General features: G+C 33.2%; 1 protein-coding gene and 1 long non-coding RNA gene across 2 annotated transcripts; one reads left to right on the top strand and one right to left on the bottom strand.

The window, feature by feature from the left end:
• The first annotated feature begins 2,745 nt into the window (after positions 1 to 2,745).
• Positions 2,746 to 5,611, top strand: LOC132702138 (uncharacterized). Its single transcript, XR_009618852.1, has 3 exons — positions 2,746 to 3,030; positions 3,128 to 3,325; positions 3,385 to 5,611. It is a non-coding gene; the product is annotated as an uncharacterized LOC132702138 (long non-coding RNA).
• Positions 5,612 to 5,752: 141 nt separating this feature from the next.
• On the bottom strand, positions 5,753 to 16,092 carry LOC132702137 (pupal cuticle protein 20-like). Its single transcript, XM_060670590.1, has 5 exons — positions 16,068 to 16,092; positions 15,831 to 16,008; positions 6,786 to 6,945; positions 6,434 to 6,600; positions 5,753 to 6,381 (listed from the first exon to the last, which is right to left on the bottom strand). Exons 1-5 carry the CDS (start codon positions 16,074 to 16,076, stop codon positions 6,197 to 6,199), a joined length of 699 nt encoding a protein of 232 aa, XP_060526573.1. The 5' UTR covers positions 16,077 to 16,092; the 3' UTR covers positions 5,753 to 6,196.
• Between the last annotated feature and the right edge of the window lie 3,523 nt (positions 16,093 to 19,615).

The raw sequence follows: 19,615 nt of genomic DNA, 5'->3' as shown, positions 1-19,615 counted from the left end.
TTAACAATGTGATTATAACTTCCTATTTAGTTTCCAATTTAAACATTTAAGAGGTTAAGTGGGGTAGTTTTTACTAGACTTCGCCTCTTCTCTACTGTATATTTGCATATAACAATATACAGTCAATTTATTATAATTATTATTACCAGAAAAAACCCGGGTGTCAATTATTCTACGTAATACCAGTAGAAATACACGCATCCTGACCTCACAACAGTACCAAGTTTTAACCCCGTATGACCACTTTTAATGTTTCTAGTTTCCACATTCTTACTGCCTTTCTCTTAAGCGGCCTATACACATGCAGGCAAATGGTCGAGACACGAGGGTAAGTGCGAATGTGTATGTGTCAAAACTCACGGCGCGTTTATTTCCAAGCGCGGCTCGAAGCGAATCAGATTGCGTCTGATTTTTAGAGCAAGTGCGAAGGAAAACTTCATTTTTTGCGCAACAGCAGGTCCCACCCACTGACGAACCTCGACGTTTACGTGAATAATGTGTGGCCGCAATTCGTTTCGCACTTACTCGCTTACTTACCTGGACAATTGCGCGCGGACTTGCCTGCATGTGTATAGCCCGTCTCGACGCGATCTACCTGCCAGTTCAATTTCAACCGCCTACGACAACTTTAAAATTTTCCGAATTTCCACCTTCTTCGTGGCTTTCTCTTATGTTCATTTGATAAAAATCGATCTTGTCGACGCGTTCTATCCTGAATCTTTAAGTCCACGATCTCAACCGTAATCACAATCAAATAAAACAACGTAACGAAGCAGAATCGAATTTAATCCTCTCGGTTCGACAACTACGTCTTAACTAAACTTATCGTAAATCTAAAAAAACATTGCATAAAAGGACCCTAATTATATCTCCTCACCCCAACTTGCCCGCTCTGTCTTTTATTGCCTGAGACGTCGATACAATTTACAATCGGTAAAAGAACAAAGCGGAGCCTCTTTGTAAAGGGGTCTGTTCGGATAGACTAATACCATAAATATTCTAACACAACAAGGCTTTAATATCCAAAACCCCCTCCACACCAGCATCGAAGAGTCGCAACAGCTCGCGGAGGTCGATAACAATCAAAGGCAAAACCCCGCCATATTACTTCGCCAATCGTCGCCGTGTGCCAAACTACTAAGCATATGCGAATTACATAATTGGTCTTGCTTAAAAACAGAATCGCCACACTCCCGCTTGTAAAGCCGGTCGGATCGAAGGAGTAACGACAGGTTCAATTCAAGATCAGCGTCCTCTAAGACAAAGTATTAAAACTAAATCACAATTGCTAATTTTCGTGCTTAATAGATGGCGCCGGCACTGGGTTAATCTGGATTGCCTACCATGGGTAAGGTCTCTGAACAGGATTTAATAAATTTTATTTAAAAATCAAAAATGTTTATGTAACATACTATATGTGACCGCTTAAATTTTGCACTAGCTTTGATACCTTCCTCAGTTATTTTTGTAGCCCTAAGACTTCCAGATAATATGCAGACTTCCAAGGCATTGTTAGCTGCTGATATGGAGGAGTTATTAAAAACCGTTAAAAGGCGTAATTTTGCAATTAAATCAATAGTCCACGCGATGTTTCAAAAGCTTGAAACAAAAAAATCGACTTAAAGTAAAGTACGCCGCATTGCAAATATACGGAAACTCCGTACCCCAAAATATGGGACATCTTTAAATGTGCCGGTAAAAGAAGAACATCTGTCAATCTTTGAAGTAGTCCTAAACAGATTGAGGAGATTCTTGGACTCTCTGGTATGGGTAAGAAATGGTGAACAAGGTTCGTTTGACTCTCTATGGGATGGGCTGGGATTAAATCCTCCAGAATTGCGGTTCGCTGTAATTTTAATTTACTTAAAAATTTGTGAATTTTAGAAGTACACAAGTTAAATAGTAATTAATCTTGGCTAAAATCAAATAAAATACACGAAAATGTATTTTTGATGCACAATTTTTTCTCTAGCATGGTACAAAGTTTGACCGTCGTACGATTTCTTTTAATGTTACACTCTCGCTGCCGTTCCCTTATGAGTCAGAGAAAAGTTTATTGGACAAAAAGTGATCGATCCACCAGCTTGCCAAATTTCAACCTCCTCCACCACTTTTAATTTTCCGATTTTTAAGTTTTTTTTTTTTTAATTTTTTGAATGGACGAGAATAGCAATTGGAGACAATTTTTAATTATTAAAACAGCGGTGTTGATTAATTTTGTATAGAACCAAGTTACGTAATAATTATTGTTTACTAAACACAAATAAAAATTTCGAAGATATGTTACTTTTGTTTATAACTTTCGGCAACCCCCTTTACATTTTAATTGTTCGTGTTGTTTGGTTAAGAATAATAATCTGAATAGCACATGTTTGAAAAGTGGTCAATTATGGGATTCCATTATTTAACGAAAATTGTTTTAGAAATATAATTGCTAAACCTAATGTGGCTTTCTTATTGCACATGCTTTAATTTTTCTTATGCCAAAAGTTTAAACAAAGCCGGGTAACATTAAACCAATCCAGTACTGCACATAGTGTGAAGAGTGAGTGGCCATTTTGAGTATGCTTGACTCGTTAACAAAACCTATCGACCGACGTCTGTGATTGGCAATTGCCCTTAGCCACTTGCCCACATAACGAAACGAAGAAAAGAAGAAGAAGATCAGTGCCTATAATTAACTATGGTCACAAAACTAACCGTATTTGATCTAAGCGCCCTCTAGAGCAAAGTATGAAAACTAAATCCCCGGAATCGATTAAATAAATTCCTTGATTTTGGTAGCCCGTTACTGGGATGTGATAAATATTATTTAAAAATATCAATATAATTTGATATCACTGAGCTCTAAAATTCCTCACTAGCTTTGATACCTCCCCCAGTTACTTTTGTAGGTCTTTTTGAGCCTTACGACTCATATAATGTGCAGACTTCCAAGGCATTGTTAGCTGTTGATTCCGAGGAGTTATTAAAAAACGTCAAAAGGCGTAATTTTAGAAGCTTGAGATGAAAAACCCGACTTGAAGTAAAGTATGTCGCATTGCAATTATTCGAAAACTCGGTACCTCAAAACATGGGGCGATATCTTTAAATGTGCCCGTTTAATGAAAGCACGCCTGTATTGCAGTTTTTCAATATTTGAATTGGTCCTAAACAGATTCAGGAGTTTCTTGGACGCTCCGGTATGGGTAAAAAAAATTGAGTAAATGTTCGGTGAAAGATTTCATATGAGCTTCAACAAGTTTCATTGGAAGATCTCGATTTATGTCATCAGGTTCTTAGAGTGCAAAGAGTCGACGTAAAACATGAAGGGCTCAAAAGGATGGTAAGTTTAAGAAACTATTAAAATTGTGTGATTTTTTATCAGCTTCCGTTTGCTTGCAGAATACAAAGAGAATGTGCAACAGGATTCGACAGTTTGAAATGTTTCCCATTCCCAATATAATTTCAAAGTTTTGTGAGGCAAAACACTCAAGACGTTTTCGACGGCCTATCCAGGACGCTCCTTTGTTGAGAACCAACGACACAGACTGAATCACCCAGATCCTTTCTTTAAAAGAAATGTTTTGTAGTCTATACATCTGTCCATCAGTTGGCAAATTTCTCTCAGTAACACATAAACGTTAAATGAAGCTATTGCGAGACTGTCGCCTCTCATTAGATTGGAGCTCTCTGCCTTTGGCGTACCGTTTTCAGTTTTGTTAGGTCAATAAAACTGCCAAAATTGGCCTAAAGCCGGGTAGTAATTCCTAAACTCGATAAAAAGAGTTTTACAGGGAAATCTTGGCTCCCCTCTTAACACTAACTGTCAAAAGTTCTAAGTCCTATTTGCCTGTTTGTTTTATGAAAAAATATTTTTTGATTTATTATACAGGGTGTTTTCTAATTGCATGTCAATAATTATGGAGGCGGTTCGTATGAACATCTCAACTTTTGTTTTCAAAAATATGTTTTTTAAATAACTGTAATACCACTTTAGATATTTTAATAAAATCTGGCATAGATGTACTATGTGGCGACCGTACGAAATTTCATGTAGCTATTTTGGCAGACATTGATGGTACGTCACTGATTTCTCCTGTCAATCGTATGTAGGGTTTTCACTTAAAAAAAAAATAAAATCTTCTCTTCTCTTCTCTGTATGTGATTCAAATATTCTCTTACTGCAACACTAAAGTGAGCAGAGCTGCCATCATGCATGAACTACATTCTGTTCCTAATTAAATATGGTACTTCTAGCATTATTGGCAATTCCCCTTCTAACCTTTTTTGCAGGAAAACGGGATAATGCAGAATTGTGTCCAAAAACTATTAACAATTATTAACATTGGAAAGTAACGATTGGAGTCGTTGAATATGATATGGGTACCATAGAAAATTCTTTTAACTTATTATTTGTATTATTGAGGTAAGGCAGATCTCCAGATAGTTACCAAAAGAAATTGCATCAGGCTCAAGCTCCAGTGGGCGCGATCTGTGGCCGCGAACGTGCGTTGACGTAATCCGAGGATAGTGAGTAGGAAGCCCCAGGAGTGAAGTGGTTAAAACAATCCTTGATGTGATCCAATGAGCAGTGCAAATAGTATATGGGAAGTCAAATTAAAAAGGAAAAAAAAGAAGGCCGTCGATGTGAGGTGGCCTTATAGGTTGAGCGTTATCCTTAAAAACCTCTCTCCGCTAAATCCGACCAAGTCGGGGGTACAAACGATCACGTCTGTTTACCCACTTATTCCGGAGATCAGGGTTATCAGTACCCCTCTAAATCCGCAATATGCGTGAGCTTTAAGCGACTCCTTACAAAAACAGTCTGGACAAGGGAAAACTTACAGGAAGTACGCTGCTTACCGGCGGGAAAAAGAACACCAAAACCGCCAAAGAAAAGAAAAGGGACCAGAGAATGATCGCAGGTCTGTGACCACCACCCGTTCCGCGCATAGGGTACGCAGTACTATGCATCAGCTGTTTTCGTTTACTTCAAAACAAATAATAAATTTCCAAACAAGCACCGAAACGAAGGAAATGCGGCTTTTAAACGGAGTTTTGGAAACCGGGAGAGTTTACAACCCTCGGCGCGCCCACCGTCCGTTACTAGTTGGTCGTAATTCGAGCCATTTCAGGTATTAGCAGCGCTACAAAAATTATTTATGCTACACACATACAAGGCAAGATATCATATACTATATTTTAACAAACCAAGCAGCCTTCAGATACCACGATAAAAATTGTTATTATCTGCTCAAGGCTTGTAGCATTTAAAGATTCATTTTAGATTGGGCCGGAACCTATCAAAATGATGCACTTTATAACATGGAATTTGACTGAGCATAGCGGTTGTCACAGTTTAATAAGCCCCATCGATCTATAACCTACCTCCCCCAAGGGTCAAAATGAAAAGAGAAATGGCATAGGTACAAAAGCAAAAAGAAAATCGTAACATAATAAAAAAGAATTATGTAAGTTAAAGTTTTAAAAAGTTGCCCCTTGTACCGTTTCACTATTAACTAATTTAAAATTCTCGCATATAAAATTGTGGCGCATTCGCTAAGAATGCAAAAAAACAAATATCGCCCTTCCACCATCGCACCATAATAATGAAAAAGAAAGCAATTTTTGTAAAGTTTCGTGATTGTTTGGGAATATATATATATATATATATATATATATATATATATATATATATATATATATATATATATATATATATATATATATATATATATTTTTTTTTTTGGTATAATATTTTTAATTCCCTTTTTTGAACAAAGGAAAGGAAGGAAACATTTGCATTATGGGGATTGCTTTTTACGATGACAATAAAGAATGTAGGATTACATTCATTGTAATTTATGAAGAGTGTTCCTAAATATTTTAGACACTTATCTTTTCATAAATTCGTAAATAATCGCAAATTGAAACATGGCGTAAAATTTGCATAAAATACACAAAAAAGTAATCACAATATTATTGTATTTATTTTGTATGTATTATATTTACATTTATTTACAAGGCAAGCCTTAACTGATTACATTAATTAATTACATTAATAACACTAAACGTTAACATAAACGTAGAAAAATATGCCAAGAGCGCTGCTTTATTATTTGTTGTATGTTACTCAAAAAATGTACTTGTACACCAAAACAATCCTTGTAACAAAAGCCAGAAATTGCGTCGCAAACTATGCAACATGCCGTGGTTAATATCTATAACCACCCTCGCCTCCCTGGCTGATTCTGGGTGCTAGATACTGTCTGCTATTGACCACCACTCCATCGTAAGCATCTTCAGACTCATCGCGATGAGGATAGCCAGCCGAAGCGTTGATCTCCAGGGATTTCCGGATCGCTTCAGGAATCGGCGGCGGCGTAGGCAAATGAGCACCTAATTATCCTTAAAATTAACGCCGAAAAGTGCAAATTATTATCTCACCTACCTTCGGGTCTGAATCCGTTCTCGTCTGCTATGTAGTTGACAGTGATGTGCTGACCGTCAGGAGATACATAGGAGTAAGACCCACGGACGATGCTGGACTGATGCTCGGTCCCGCTGTTTTTCAACTCACCGGTTTCGCTCTGACTTATTTGATTCTCCGTTTCGTACCTGTCAAAATGAAAGCTTGCCGTTTAAAGACACCAAATCGTATAGTTCAACAAGTCGGAAAAATCGCACGGCTTGGCAACAAGGCGATTTGGAGTTTCACACCAATTTTTAGAATTTCCTGATATAGAATCAACTGAATATCTATTGAAACTACTAGGGATATGTCGTTAAATTCTGTAACTTACTCGAATCTGTACGCGCCGTCTCCCAGATTTTGGTTGTCCAGCCTGAGAATCCTGAGCTGGGGCTGTCCGGAGCTGAAACCGCCGTATTGACCAGAAGACGAGGTGCTGTAAGACGCCGGCACCGGGCCGGATGGGGGTGGGATGTAAGAATTGGCGGGACCTGTGATCATGACAATTCCAGATATATATAGAAGCATTTCCAGTGCCGATATTACAAGAACTATGAAGCAGCTTTAAAAAAAAAGAAAGTATATTTAACATGCGAATGTGCGACATTTAAAATCTAGTTTTTAAACAATAAGCTTGGGCCATTCAACAATCAACATGACCGTTGGTAGATCGACAAAACGTTTGGATGCAGCATTTATACGGTTGTATCTGCTCAAAAAATAGTACAGACCGAAACTTAACACTTTTTCCAATATTTTAATTTTGCTAAAAATATACTGCTTTTCACACCTAGCGCCATTATTTTTGAATGTTGATTCAAAGATGATGTAAAAGATATATGTAACGAAATTGAAATTAGATGCCACAGCGTGTTCAAAATAAACGAATATATTTGGATGATTTTAAATGGAAAAATCTCGATCTTCTTATATGTCATACTTAATAATCAATTTTAACTATTAGAATATTTACCCTTCTTTCTGCCTAAGACTATTGTTATAACATTAGTTAAATAAATTTATAAAATTCATTGTGGTATGATTTATATACAACTAGACAATCCATTCAGTGTTTAATGGAAGCGTTTGATGAAAGTGGTATTACTGAATAGTTTATTTAGTGATTTGTTTGTCGCAAACATATATGAATTGAAGTTACAAGAAATTGTGCATCCAGCATTGCACCAATAAACCGACGCTAAATGTTAAAGTTGCGGCTGTTTTTTTTTTAAATAAATAAAGTAAATTTTATTATTCTTAAGTTTTGCTTTTACAGACTATTATAGCGAGATACCAATGATGTTATCGTTATTTATTTATATCATAATTAGTTATAAATGGAACTTTCCAATATGAAACTCATATTGAAAAAAAGAACTTGTTCTCTGGCGTTCGTCGCAGAAGAACGCTCTCCTACAAGTTGTATTAAGGCAGACAGAAAAACAACAAATGCAAAGTCACATTATAAGCTGCCGAATGCTAGCGATGAAAGTGAACAAGACAAAGTCGTTAAGCTCAAGGCTTCTCGCGAAACAGTTGAAAACATTAGAAGAATGCACCGAATTTCACTAAAAATGGCCCTTCAACAACGCTGACGTTATATCGAGCTTAATGTTATTAAATATTGGTAATTATTTCCGTTGGAATTTCAAGCGTCGGTGCCCTAAACAGGAAAAAGTGTGCGAAATGTAAGAAAATCCCGCGAATTGGAATATACTCCCACCAATTTTCGAGCACTGATCCCTTGCTTCTTTGGTTTTTCCCTGTTTTAATTCAGTGGCGCACATCCCCCGATTTTCTCACTGCGATGATAGTTTTGGTAGGTTAGTATTATCTTAGTATCTCTATTTTTTTTTTCGTGCCTGAAACAAAATGAATCTTAAGTGTTGTCCGTATTTTATGCCATTTGCACATATCTTAATTTCACAGATACTCGATACTGTACAGCAAATACATTAAAAGTTAATAGTGCGTTTCGTTTTGGTTAGTTTTAACATCTTGGGCTCATTAAAAATTTAATTTTTTGCTGCTTACTTATCTTCATGAACAGTTAGACATAAAATAATAATGAATGAATAATATCCTTGTCCTTTTTGCAAACAAGTTAGTTGGTATTGCTGAGTTTTAAATTTAAAGACGAAATTGAAAACTTTGTATTGCATTCGGAGGCAGCGGCAAGTAATATCTTAATTTATGTAATGATTTGTTGATTGCAAACAAATATGATTTAAATGTTTAAATTTTGTGCATCCAGCATCGCGTCAAGAAATACTAACTTCAAAACATTTGCGCATCATTTGAAGGCTGACCATCTAATACTAAATAAATTTATAAGGATAAGCCTTAATTACTTATGTAAAAATTAACTTTTTTCTAAAACAATTTAATTTAATTCAGTGTCCTCCGACTGTCATACCTTGGAGTATATATTTAGTCTGAGTTTTCTACTTATTATTATTATTTACATTTATTATTATTTTACTATTATTATAACTGATTGTGAGTATGAGTGACTGTGAAATGCAATAATTATACCAAATATGGGTTTTCAATATCACATTTCAGGCTGTTGGACTGTATTATGTTAATTTGTTGTCAAATATGACCAAAAATTTATTTAGATCTCTTGTTTTTATATTTTTTCTTGATTGGATGTCTTAAAATGGCATTTCGTATTATTTATTTTCCTCGAAACGTAGGCTAATAAATAGAATATATGAAAAGCAATCTTTACTTACCAGTCGTTATTCATTTAATAGAAGCAATATAAAAAACATTATCATTCCAACGGTAATATCAAATTAACAAACAACAACAAATTAAATTCATTTAAAAAATATCGAATAAAACAAAAATATAATGTAACTATTCTGATGACTAACGACGTACAGCGTAACTGTCGACTTGGGGTGAAAAAACTTATGACTAGGATTTAAAATCACGTTTCTTGAGAACTAGTCTTATATTGCAGATCACTGGAATAAATTCGATTCTTAGATGGTGGATGCGCGATAATTTAAAAGATCAATGTAAATAGCTGCAAAACAAAATGATCACTTATATAATACTATACATTATACATAATGCGACCGCAAATTAAAGTTTTACATGATTTTAGGTTGGTTAAATCTAATGCAAAGTGGCAAAATGTTGATTTTGCCCCAAAAAATAAAGTTAAAAAAAAGTTACACATATTACGTTGTCATAATTTCCGGAACAACAACTGCATAATTTAAAATACAACTACATCATTAACATTTTCCGGTTCTGTATTAGTTAAATCCATATTTTAAAACTCTGCAACTACGATTCCGGCGCATTCGCCAACAATGCAAAAATTGACGTGTCCGCTGGTTTTCCTCTAATTTAAGGGAAAATTAATGGCATTCACTTGGAAGTATAGTAATATAGAACTAATAGAGAATATAGGGTGAAATTTTATGTCAATAAGTCATTCAAAACACCTCTAATTCTGGAGATACGTCGACAAATATTCAGAATTCAAGTTTTATGGAAGAGAGAATTTCTACAAAAGCCTAAAAATTTAATTTAATAAGTTATATTTTGGCAGTTGAATTTGTGTTCTATAGAGTGTACGACAGTTCTATCTTAGAGGATCTATTTAGTCTTGGTCCCTGTTATAATACCCGTAAAATTTGTTTATTTGTTTGGACTTTTTTTGGACTATGTTATTAAAACTGTGAGTGTGAGCTATTGTGAAATACAATGGTTTTGATAAATATAGGTGTGACGTCACATACTATTAGACTGTAATATTATATTAATTTGTTGTCAAATTTTAATCTCTTTAGATTGCTTGTTTTTACGCTTTTTCTTGATTAGACGTCTCAAAATATTGCGTTTTATATGAATTATTTTCCTGCAAATTTAGGTTATTACATATAATATTTAAACAGTAATATTTACTTACTTTTTACTGATTATTTCATTCATTATTATTTTTATTTAATAAGAGCAATACCAAAATCAATTATTATTATTATTTTTCTGATAGAATTGTACATTTAATGTAGGCAAATCCATTACTGACCCCCCTCCCCAGCCCCTCCGACTTAAATAATGAAAATTTTCCAAAATTTGATGACGAATTAGTCAAAATTTGACCGGCTATGGTCTTCAACAACGAATTTTTATTAATATGCTGACTTTCCTTTCAGCAAAATAAAACAAAAACACCGAACCGTAACATTTTTGTTAAATCGCCAAACTATTAAATTAATAAAATATGTAAATCAGCGTAGAACGCGTTTCATTGAAAATACTGTAAACGGTCACCTTAATTTTGACTTGATTATATTAAAAATGTAGCTTTTTTTCTAAATTAAGACAAAATATGAATAATATTGTATTTCAGTATTTCAATGCATACGGAATCAATAGCAAGCAATCTCTTAGCTTATTTCTAATGGTTTGTTTATCGCAACAAAAGGCGATTAAAAAGTTAAAATTTTGTACCTCCATGGTGGATGCGCATTTTTTTTATGGTTTTAATCAAGTTTGGTGCGATAAACAAACCATTAGACATCAATCTAAATAACAGCAAAACGATGGTTGAATTATGTAATAACAATATACATAATGCAGATGTAAACTAAATTTCACACGATTTGGTTGGTTGAATCTCGTCCAAAGGCGCCAAAGACTTGATTTTGCCGGAAAATTATTTAAAAGTTACATGTATTAACCCGTCATTTTAGGAACCACTACATAATTTTCGTTTAAAATAAAACTAAATCATTTACTTCTGCCGGTTCTGCATTAGGTAAATAATTTTAAACGATGCGACTACCATTCCAACGCATTTATTGCTAAATTGCTAAAATTAATTGGTCCGCTGTTTTGTGGTAAATTAGTGTACGCCGACGTGTCAATTAGTGGAAATTTTAGGGGAAATTAGTGACAATCACTTGTAATTAATGCAAGTATAGTGGTATTGAAATAATAGAAAATTCTGGAGGAAATTCATTCTGAAGAGACATCGAGAAATATCCAGATCTTATCGGTGGTAACTTAAGTGGTATTTAGTGTTAATAGTTTTCTTTTCGCCAAAATGACAAAAAATTCAATCAAATCGTATGAAATCCACTAAATAATAAATAAATAAAATTCGCGCAGAACGCGTTTCTCCCAAGAGCTATTAGTATTTTTAAATTAAATTAACAAAAGTAAATAGTGACCTTAATCTCTACTTAAGTTGGCAATACAATTAAAATGATTAAATCAAAAAATAAGCAGATCCAAAATTCAAACATTGAAATCAATAAATAAACAATTCAAGAAGTTCAGCATATAAATTATCTAGGACTTCTAATTCGCAATAAATTAAAGTGGTCTGACCCAAAATAGTAAATAAAACACAAGAACCTAATGTACATATTCTGATGTAACGTGTAATTGTCGGTGTGAAGAAACTTCTCACCAAAGCGGAAAAGGAAATAGTTTTTAAGTTTCTAGAATGGCAGCCAGGGGGCGTAATCGCACTCTTAAATTTAAAATCTTGTGTCTTAAGAATAATCGTATATTGCAGATCACTAAAATGAACATCGTTTTAAAGGTGGGATACATTCGATTGTTTTCCGAAGAATAATTTTTGCTCTAACTCTTAAGGGTAAGTGGTGGGGATTGTGATAAGCAGACGTTCAGCATTTTAACTACCAAAGGCGATAACAAATTTAAGTGATCTGAGCATATTGAATGCATTTTTAAGAAAATAATGGCAACGATTTTTTTCTACTACCAACTGCCATTCCAACGGTAATATCCTTGGTAATTTACGTGATATTTAGTGTTGATTGTTGAGGTTATTTGTAATAGAATTGTACATTTAGTGTACTTACTGAAATTGCCCCCCCCCCCCTCCTAAAATTAATTTTGGAATAAGGGAAATTATCTGGAATAAAGAATGCATTTGTAAAAAAATAACACGATTCCCAATAACAGATGTAGAAATTATTTTACTAATTACACATTTCACATAGTTACTGCCGTTGTGGAAGCACGTGGTAAAATTAATTTAAGCACTGGTCAAATGCTTCAAACTAGAATTTTGAAACTGTTTTTTAATTGTTTTAGATTAACTATTACGGACGAGCTTAATATTATATTGGAGTTCCAACAAATTAAATTTATTTTCTTATCCACATACCATTCGAGATCACCTAAAACCAAACAAATTTTTATGGATTCACTGGTCACTTGGATACATTAAAAATTTAGTTTTCTTTCTTAATTAAGATCATACATCAAGCATCAAGGTAAACAAAAAAAAAACAAAATGTAGGGTTAGTATACAAGTTTTTTTCCAAGTGACGTATAAAACAAATCACTATCAATTTTATGACATATAAGCCTACATCATATTTTTCAAATGGAACACCCTGTATATTGTATATGTGTTTTATAGAATATCTTATTTCGATTACTTTACACTTTATATTTTAGTCCACTCGTTTTTGATCAATCCGCAAAAATAGGAAATTTTTATATAATTGCAAAGAGTGGCGTGACTGACTGCAACAACAATAATTATTTACAAATGAAAGTAGAACAAAAATACTACAAATGACAAGACACACTAAAGTAAAAAATTCTCTAACTATTCTAAATATTGCTTTATTTGGCCACCATTTTCCTAAACCCATTTCTTATACATTCTGATTGTATGACGCCTTGCCTTTAGTAACGTTTCCGGATTGTCTCTTAACTGATTGATTGCCTCTGAAATCCTTTGCCGGCAAGTAAACAAGACAAGGAGTTTTGGGCAAGTGATTTTTTATGTGTCTCGAAAAGAAAAAATCCATTAAAGTTAAATCGGGGCTGTTGGCTGGTCAATCCATAGTTCCGCCATTTCCTATACAACCTCTGGGATATTCCATGTTAAGAAAATTTTTAACTTGTATAACATGGTGAGGACTGGCTCCGTCTTGCTGCCATATAATCAGCGCTGATCTATTTAGGTAAATCTTCTATATATTGTTCTATTAATTGATTGGTACACAGGGATTTTTATTTCGTGTGATTGTCTAGGGTTATTTAAAGACTAATATTTTGTCTACTATAACCCTTTCTTGTAGTGAACGAACTTTCACCAGTCCATAAAATGTTTTTCAAAAAATTCCAAACCAAATTGCACTTAGTTTTTGAGTTTAACTAAATTTAAATGCATTATATTTATATTTTTTCAAAACTGAGTGGATGGAATAGAGGAAACCGGATGTACTTTATAGAATCTTAATATGTTTGCCTTATTTTCTTCATTTAAAACATTATGATTCCGGCATACTTGTTTAACATTTAATACGTTACCGTTTCTGCAAATTTCTTTGCCAGTCTCGGAAATATCTGTTTTGAAGGCGCTAAAGTCTAAAGTATAATATACTGACTACGACCTGCGATTGCACTTTTGTTATTCAGAAAGAATACTTGAAGCATATCACTGCTTTCACGGATGTTAAATTCGTGAAAAACCATTTTACCAATAATGACTTGGACAATAATTCAACCATCAACGTTTTTTGTTAATATGTCAAACATAAAAATATTTTTATTTGTCAGTCAGGGCACTGGAATTTCCTATTTTTGCCGATTTGTTTGCAAAAATATAACTCGGAATAAGATATTCTATTAAACACATATATAATATATAGGGTGTTTCATTTAAAAGTACATATTTTCAGAAAATTGAAAGTGTAAAGGGACAGCCAATTAAAATGTTATCAAGATAAATTGAACGCACGGTATATATCTACATATATATCTATATACATATCAAGTAGATACAATTCAACAATAAAAACATAGTACCAGCAAATGGGTGATGTTTTTTATGATACTGATAAATAATCTAAAAATACCGCCGGAAACATTCCCAGACAAATTAAAAATAGCTGCAATCGCTTGTAAATCATGTTCACAAACTGATGTGACAAATTATCGCCATTGCAATTATTTTCGAAAACATTTCAACTGCTAGGATAAGCTCACACAAAGCAAACGTTTTCGAGAACGCAGATCTGTGCGAAATCTAATAGATTTTACAGAATTTGTTACAAATGACATGGCATCTGGGGGTCACAGACTTTGAAAAAGCTTTTCATCTAGTTCACCATAACAATATAATATCAAAACTAAGTCAATTTTCCTTATCCAAGGTGTATTGCCATCTTATTTAGTAAACTAGTAACTTAGTAATATTTTAGAATCATTTGCTGTTACTTCAGGGGTGCCACAGGGATCAACATTAGGGCCACTATTATTGATGATATAGAACGAGCCAACATTCAAATATCTTGCTGTATGCGCAAGACATGAAAAATAATTGTAGAGAATTGCAAGAGAATGTTAATGATTTATTAAAGTGGTCAAAAAGTGTAACATTTACACATGTAAAAAAAACTTTCTCTTAAATATAAATTAAATAAAGTTACTACAAGAGATGAACTTGCCGTTATATTTGATACGAAACTAACGTTCAATGAACATATTGTAAAGATAGTGAGGCATAAAAAATCTTGCATTCTTAATTAGAAATGCAAAAAAATGAACTTTGAAAATAATCTGTTAATGCAGTCCAGATGCTTGACAAAATTCAAAATAAATTTCTTGAATTTGTGAACTATATTTTAAAAAGATGTTAACACTACACCACAGAAAATCATGACTCAGTTACCGTATCTTTTTAAAATTTGAGTACGCTATACTTAAGTGTTCCAAAGAAAACAAAAGGACCTTTACATCGCAATGGTTACATCTTATAATCAATGCCAAAGTAAAATAGATATATTCAATAATACAAAAGCATTGTTTGCAAAATTATTCGAAAATTATTATTGTTATTTCCTAATGTCACCAATGTAATCCAATTATTTCAATTGAATGATTTCCTGTGTATATACGTTCCTGATGGGGTAACTTTTCACGCATATTCTAAGTAGTACTAGTTAGTTTTTAATTTAGTCTTTAACTCAATTTTAAGGCAATTACAACTTGATATTGAATCTTGAGCCTGTAAGTTAAATGCTGACGTTTCGCCAATCATCCTGTTGGCTTCTTCAGAGCTTGACTGAAACTGAAAATTTCGACTCACCAAAAACCGACGCAGAAGGAATCCAGAAGTTTTGTAAAAAGTATTATGTATTAATTTTTGACAATATGCGGCACTTTGAGTGAGGTTGGGGTCGACACAAGTCTAAATGGAAATGAATTTATTTTTGAATTTTGAAAAAACTACCTTGGTCTTAATAATTTTAATTATTTGCGATTTATTATTTATTTATTAAAAGTATTACAGTAGTCTGTGGAAGTTTCTTTGAAAAATTGTAAGCATTCTTATTATTTCTATTTGTATATTACTTACCCGTAGAGGTAAACGCTCTAGCTTGAAACGCACTGGAACCGCCGAAAAGGGTGACCGGGGGGGCCGATAAGAAAGCGCCGCTGCCCCCCGCGCTCGGGGCGCTACTGGGCGGAAGGTAGGAGCCCTCCAAACGGGCCCCCGAGATCACCGTCACCCATATCGAGAAAAGTGAAACGAACTAAATTTTTTTTTGAAAAACAACTTCAGCGTCAGCGAAAAAAAAGCGGGCTCACTCACCAATTGCATTTTGCGTCGCACTAGAAGCCGGGGGACAGTGATGCCCGTCGTGGGCATCTCCTTGCTATTTATAGGCAACGTCCTCTTCAAATGACACATTTAATATTTGGGGGCATTTACCCATCGCAAGGACCCGATGCCTCTCTCTTTCGCACTATCTCATTTTTTCTAGTAGTAGGATTCCGACAGTTGGCAGAGAACGAACTTAATTGACAACTTTGAGTCTGCCGATCTCTAAATAATTGTTTTTATAGTCTGACACATGATAAACGGTCACTACTGTATTAATGCCATTTTTATCTACTCGTAATCGACCCGGTTCAGGGTAGTAGTAAGGAAATTGAAATAAAAAATATATGAATGCATTCTGTTGTATTACGCACTGCATTCTGAAAACAAAAATTGTGTCTAATAAAATGAACTTTAATTTTTTACTCAATTACATACAGGGTGGTCAAATAAATTTACATTTTTTTAAAAAGGAGCAGCCTATATTTTAATACATTTTTAAATAAGAAGTATAAGGACGAATCCAATGATATATAGAAATATCTAAATAACCGCCTCTAATGCATGGTTATTAGCGAATTTCTTAGGGATTTTCTTTGTTATCTTGCATATTAACTTTTAAAACATTTTTCTACGTAATATATTTTAAAAATTCTAATCTTTTCTTTTGGAAAATTGCTGGTTATTTTAAATACCATTAAATATTATAAAAATTGTTTATTAGAAAATAAATAAATGAATAAATATTATTTCATTTATTCATTTTAATTTAGTTTAATCATGAATCGATATTTACAACATCAGTAACATGACATCATCGAAAAAGCTTTGTGAATCTGATTCAAATAAACCTGGTAGAAGATCGGTTAAAGTGCGGTGCAGTATGTGGGGAACTTTAGGGGTAATATTTTATGAAGAAAATTCGACAGCAGTGCGATTTTTAGATCTAAGAAATAATATTGAGCATCTTATTCCGTATACTATTCTTGAAATAGAACATCTAAATTTAATTTGGCAACAAGATGGTGCTGCTTATCATCGAAGTGCTGACATCAGTGAATTGTTAAATGGAAATTTTAGACAAAGGATTGGGCAAATTGACACGATCTGGCCATTCAGGAGCCCGGATTTAAACCCACTGGACTTCATTTTGTGGGGCGAATTAAAAGAGAGTAGACAAAAATAAGCCAATAAAAGTTTTTGTATTACAACAACAAATTTGGGGATACAGTTAACCAATTAAATGCCCCTAAAATACTCAATTATATACCGACCTAGCGAGATATTTTTTTCGGAGATATTTCCAACGGCTTGAAATTTGACGTTTGTCAGTTCTGACGGTTATTCGGGTTGTTTTGATTCTAGATTCCTGCCAACTGAAAACTAATTGATTGATTTTTTTAATGCAAAAATCAATCAAGCAAAATCAATTAGAAAATAATTATTAATACTTGAGCTATTGTTACTTTTGTTAAGGTTTCCTATACTCATCGATTCAAGTAAATCATTTACAAATTTAGATTTTGGATTTACGTTATCGATTTAATATATTACAATACAGGGTGTTTTATTGAAAAAATATATTTTTGTTTTGCCAAGCTTTTATGTTTATGTTCAACAACTTTTGAGCAATTGTGCAAAAAATGTCTCCCAAAATTTTATACGAAAAGTAAACACAGTTTTCCTTCACAAAAAATATATGGTGGCAAAAGTTCAGCGTTTAGGTTTAATCATATATTAATATATTAAAAAGGTACATTAAAAAAGGTAGCAAGCGATTTTTATTATTAGTTATGTTAATGTTAAGTCCAGGTTTTAGTAGTTTCTCATCCTCTATGTAATTTTTTAAAATTATGTGAATTGTTTTTCTTTTTTTCATTCGTCTATGCCATTTTGAGATTAATGCATTTTTAATACTGCTAAAAATTAAAAAAACCGGAACCAACGACTTTGTTTTTTTTTATATAATTAAAGTTTGAAAGTGGCGTTATTAATCTCAACACAACGAAAACTGTTTTAGGGAGAGTTGAAAAAAAACTCCTCTGAAGAATTGGCCCAAGACCTTCACTAATTTCCGATTACATTAGAATTCGTTAAAAGTCGTATTGACTTTTCATTAAAATTTCAATTGTACAATTAATAATCGTTCGCTTTCGTTCGCTTAATATCGGTACATCCGGCTAATAAAAATATAAAAAAGTAGCATTGCCGGTCATGATGTTACCATGAATTTAATCTTCATTTTTTTGAGATAAAAAAATACTTTACGAATAGAATTTTTAAGGTGCTCCCCCCAGAACGACACAAAACCCATGTATTTTTGAAAATTATACACCAGACATTATGTATATTTTATTATACCCCTTTCATACTAGGCAGGTTCCAAATGCAATTTTTTGATTGCGGAAATCCAAAAATGAAAAAAATCTACAAGGTGTTGACGGCGAAATCGGTGTTATTCCCAAGTTTTGACCTTAGAAAATGCAGAAAAAAAAAGAGTGCGTGCAATTTCGTTCTTAACTAATCGGGTTTTAGAAATTTGCAATAATTGCCTATTTTACCACAAATTAATAAAAATGAATGGTACAGATTTATAAAAACTAGCGTACTGAAAATATCTTGGTCTTATATGGTTACTTAATATATTTTTTATGATCTCGGGGTCAATATTAATAATAGTAATAACAATAATAATAATAATACAACATTAACATAATGAGTAAGTGAAAAGGAGATGAAGAAGACAAAAATATCATATAAATAGAAAGTGAAGAACTAGAAACGAACAGAATATTCAACAGAAAAAAAACTTTTTTCAGATATTATATGCTTATGTAGTTTTTTTTTAACTTATCTTCTTTATTACTGTTAGAGATTTTGACAACCTCTCAAACGGAATTGTAGTTAAAAGGTGTTTTATAAATGAAAGGAAAGGAGTATAACAAAAAAGCATAAAAAGTCAAATAACCGGATGTTCCATAATGTCTGCTTTTAAAGATACATGGTGTAAAATTTTCAAAAATACATCGTTTTTTTTTTATAGAACCAAACTATTATACAGCTTCAGTTTAACTTCTTTGCTCAAAGCGTTCTTATGTAGGGACATAGGATTTTAAGTTTAGCATACTATTTTTGAAGAAAAATTGAGAATCTAAAGTCCGAATCGCCCAAATTTGCCTGACGATATAGATAATTTCTTTATTTCGTCAGTACGTCAATAAGTGAAATTAGGCCTTTGCATAATAACTTCTTGTTTTCATAGATCCGTTTATCCAGATTTGTGGAAAAAAATTCTGATAATGCCTTTGCCACAAACCAATAAATTTCAAAAATTTAAAGATTTCAGACCAGTAGAGTCCTCCTATGTCTTTCAAAAAATTTTATGAAAATTATAAATAATCAGCTGTCAGAACATATGGAGGAAAATCACAATTTTTTCGAAAATCAGTCTGGATTCAGGCGGTACCACGGATGGTCCTTAGCACTGGTGAATGCCAATGATGAGATCAGAACAACATTATGAGAATGACACAGATATA

This window comes from Cylas formicarius, unplaced genomic scaffold (assembly GCF_029955315.1).
Source record: "Cylas formicarius isolate icCylForm1 unplaced genomic scaffold, icCylForm1.1 PGA_scaffold_5__7_contigs__length_24384050, whole genome shotgun sequence".
NCBI classification, from domain to species: Eukaryota; Metazoa; Arthropoda; class Insecta; order Coleoptera; family Brentidae; genus Cylas; species Cylas formicarius.
The sequence above is the reverse complement of the archived record's forward strand: the minus strand, read 5'-3'. Positions and strand labels throughout refer to the sequence as shown.

Bases quoted from the DNA above. Each gene is read 5' to 3' on its own strand.
- LOC132702137 (XM_060670590.1), bottom strand. The intron at 6,946-15,830 runs GTAAGTAATATA...TCATGATCACAG, and splicing joins TAGAGCGTTTACCTCTACGG to GTCCCGCCAATTCTTACATC. The intron at 6,382-6,433 runs GTAGGTGAGATA...AAGGATAATTAG, and splicing joins GAACGGATTCAGACCCGAAG to GTGCTCATTTGCCTACGCCG.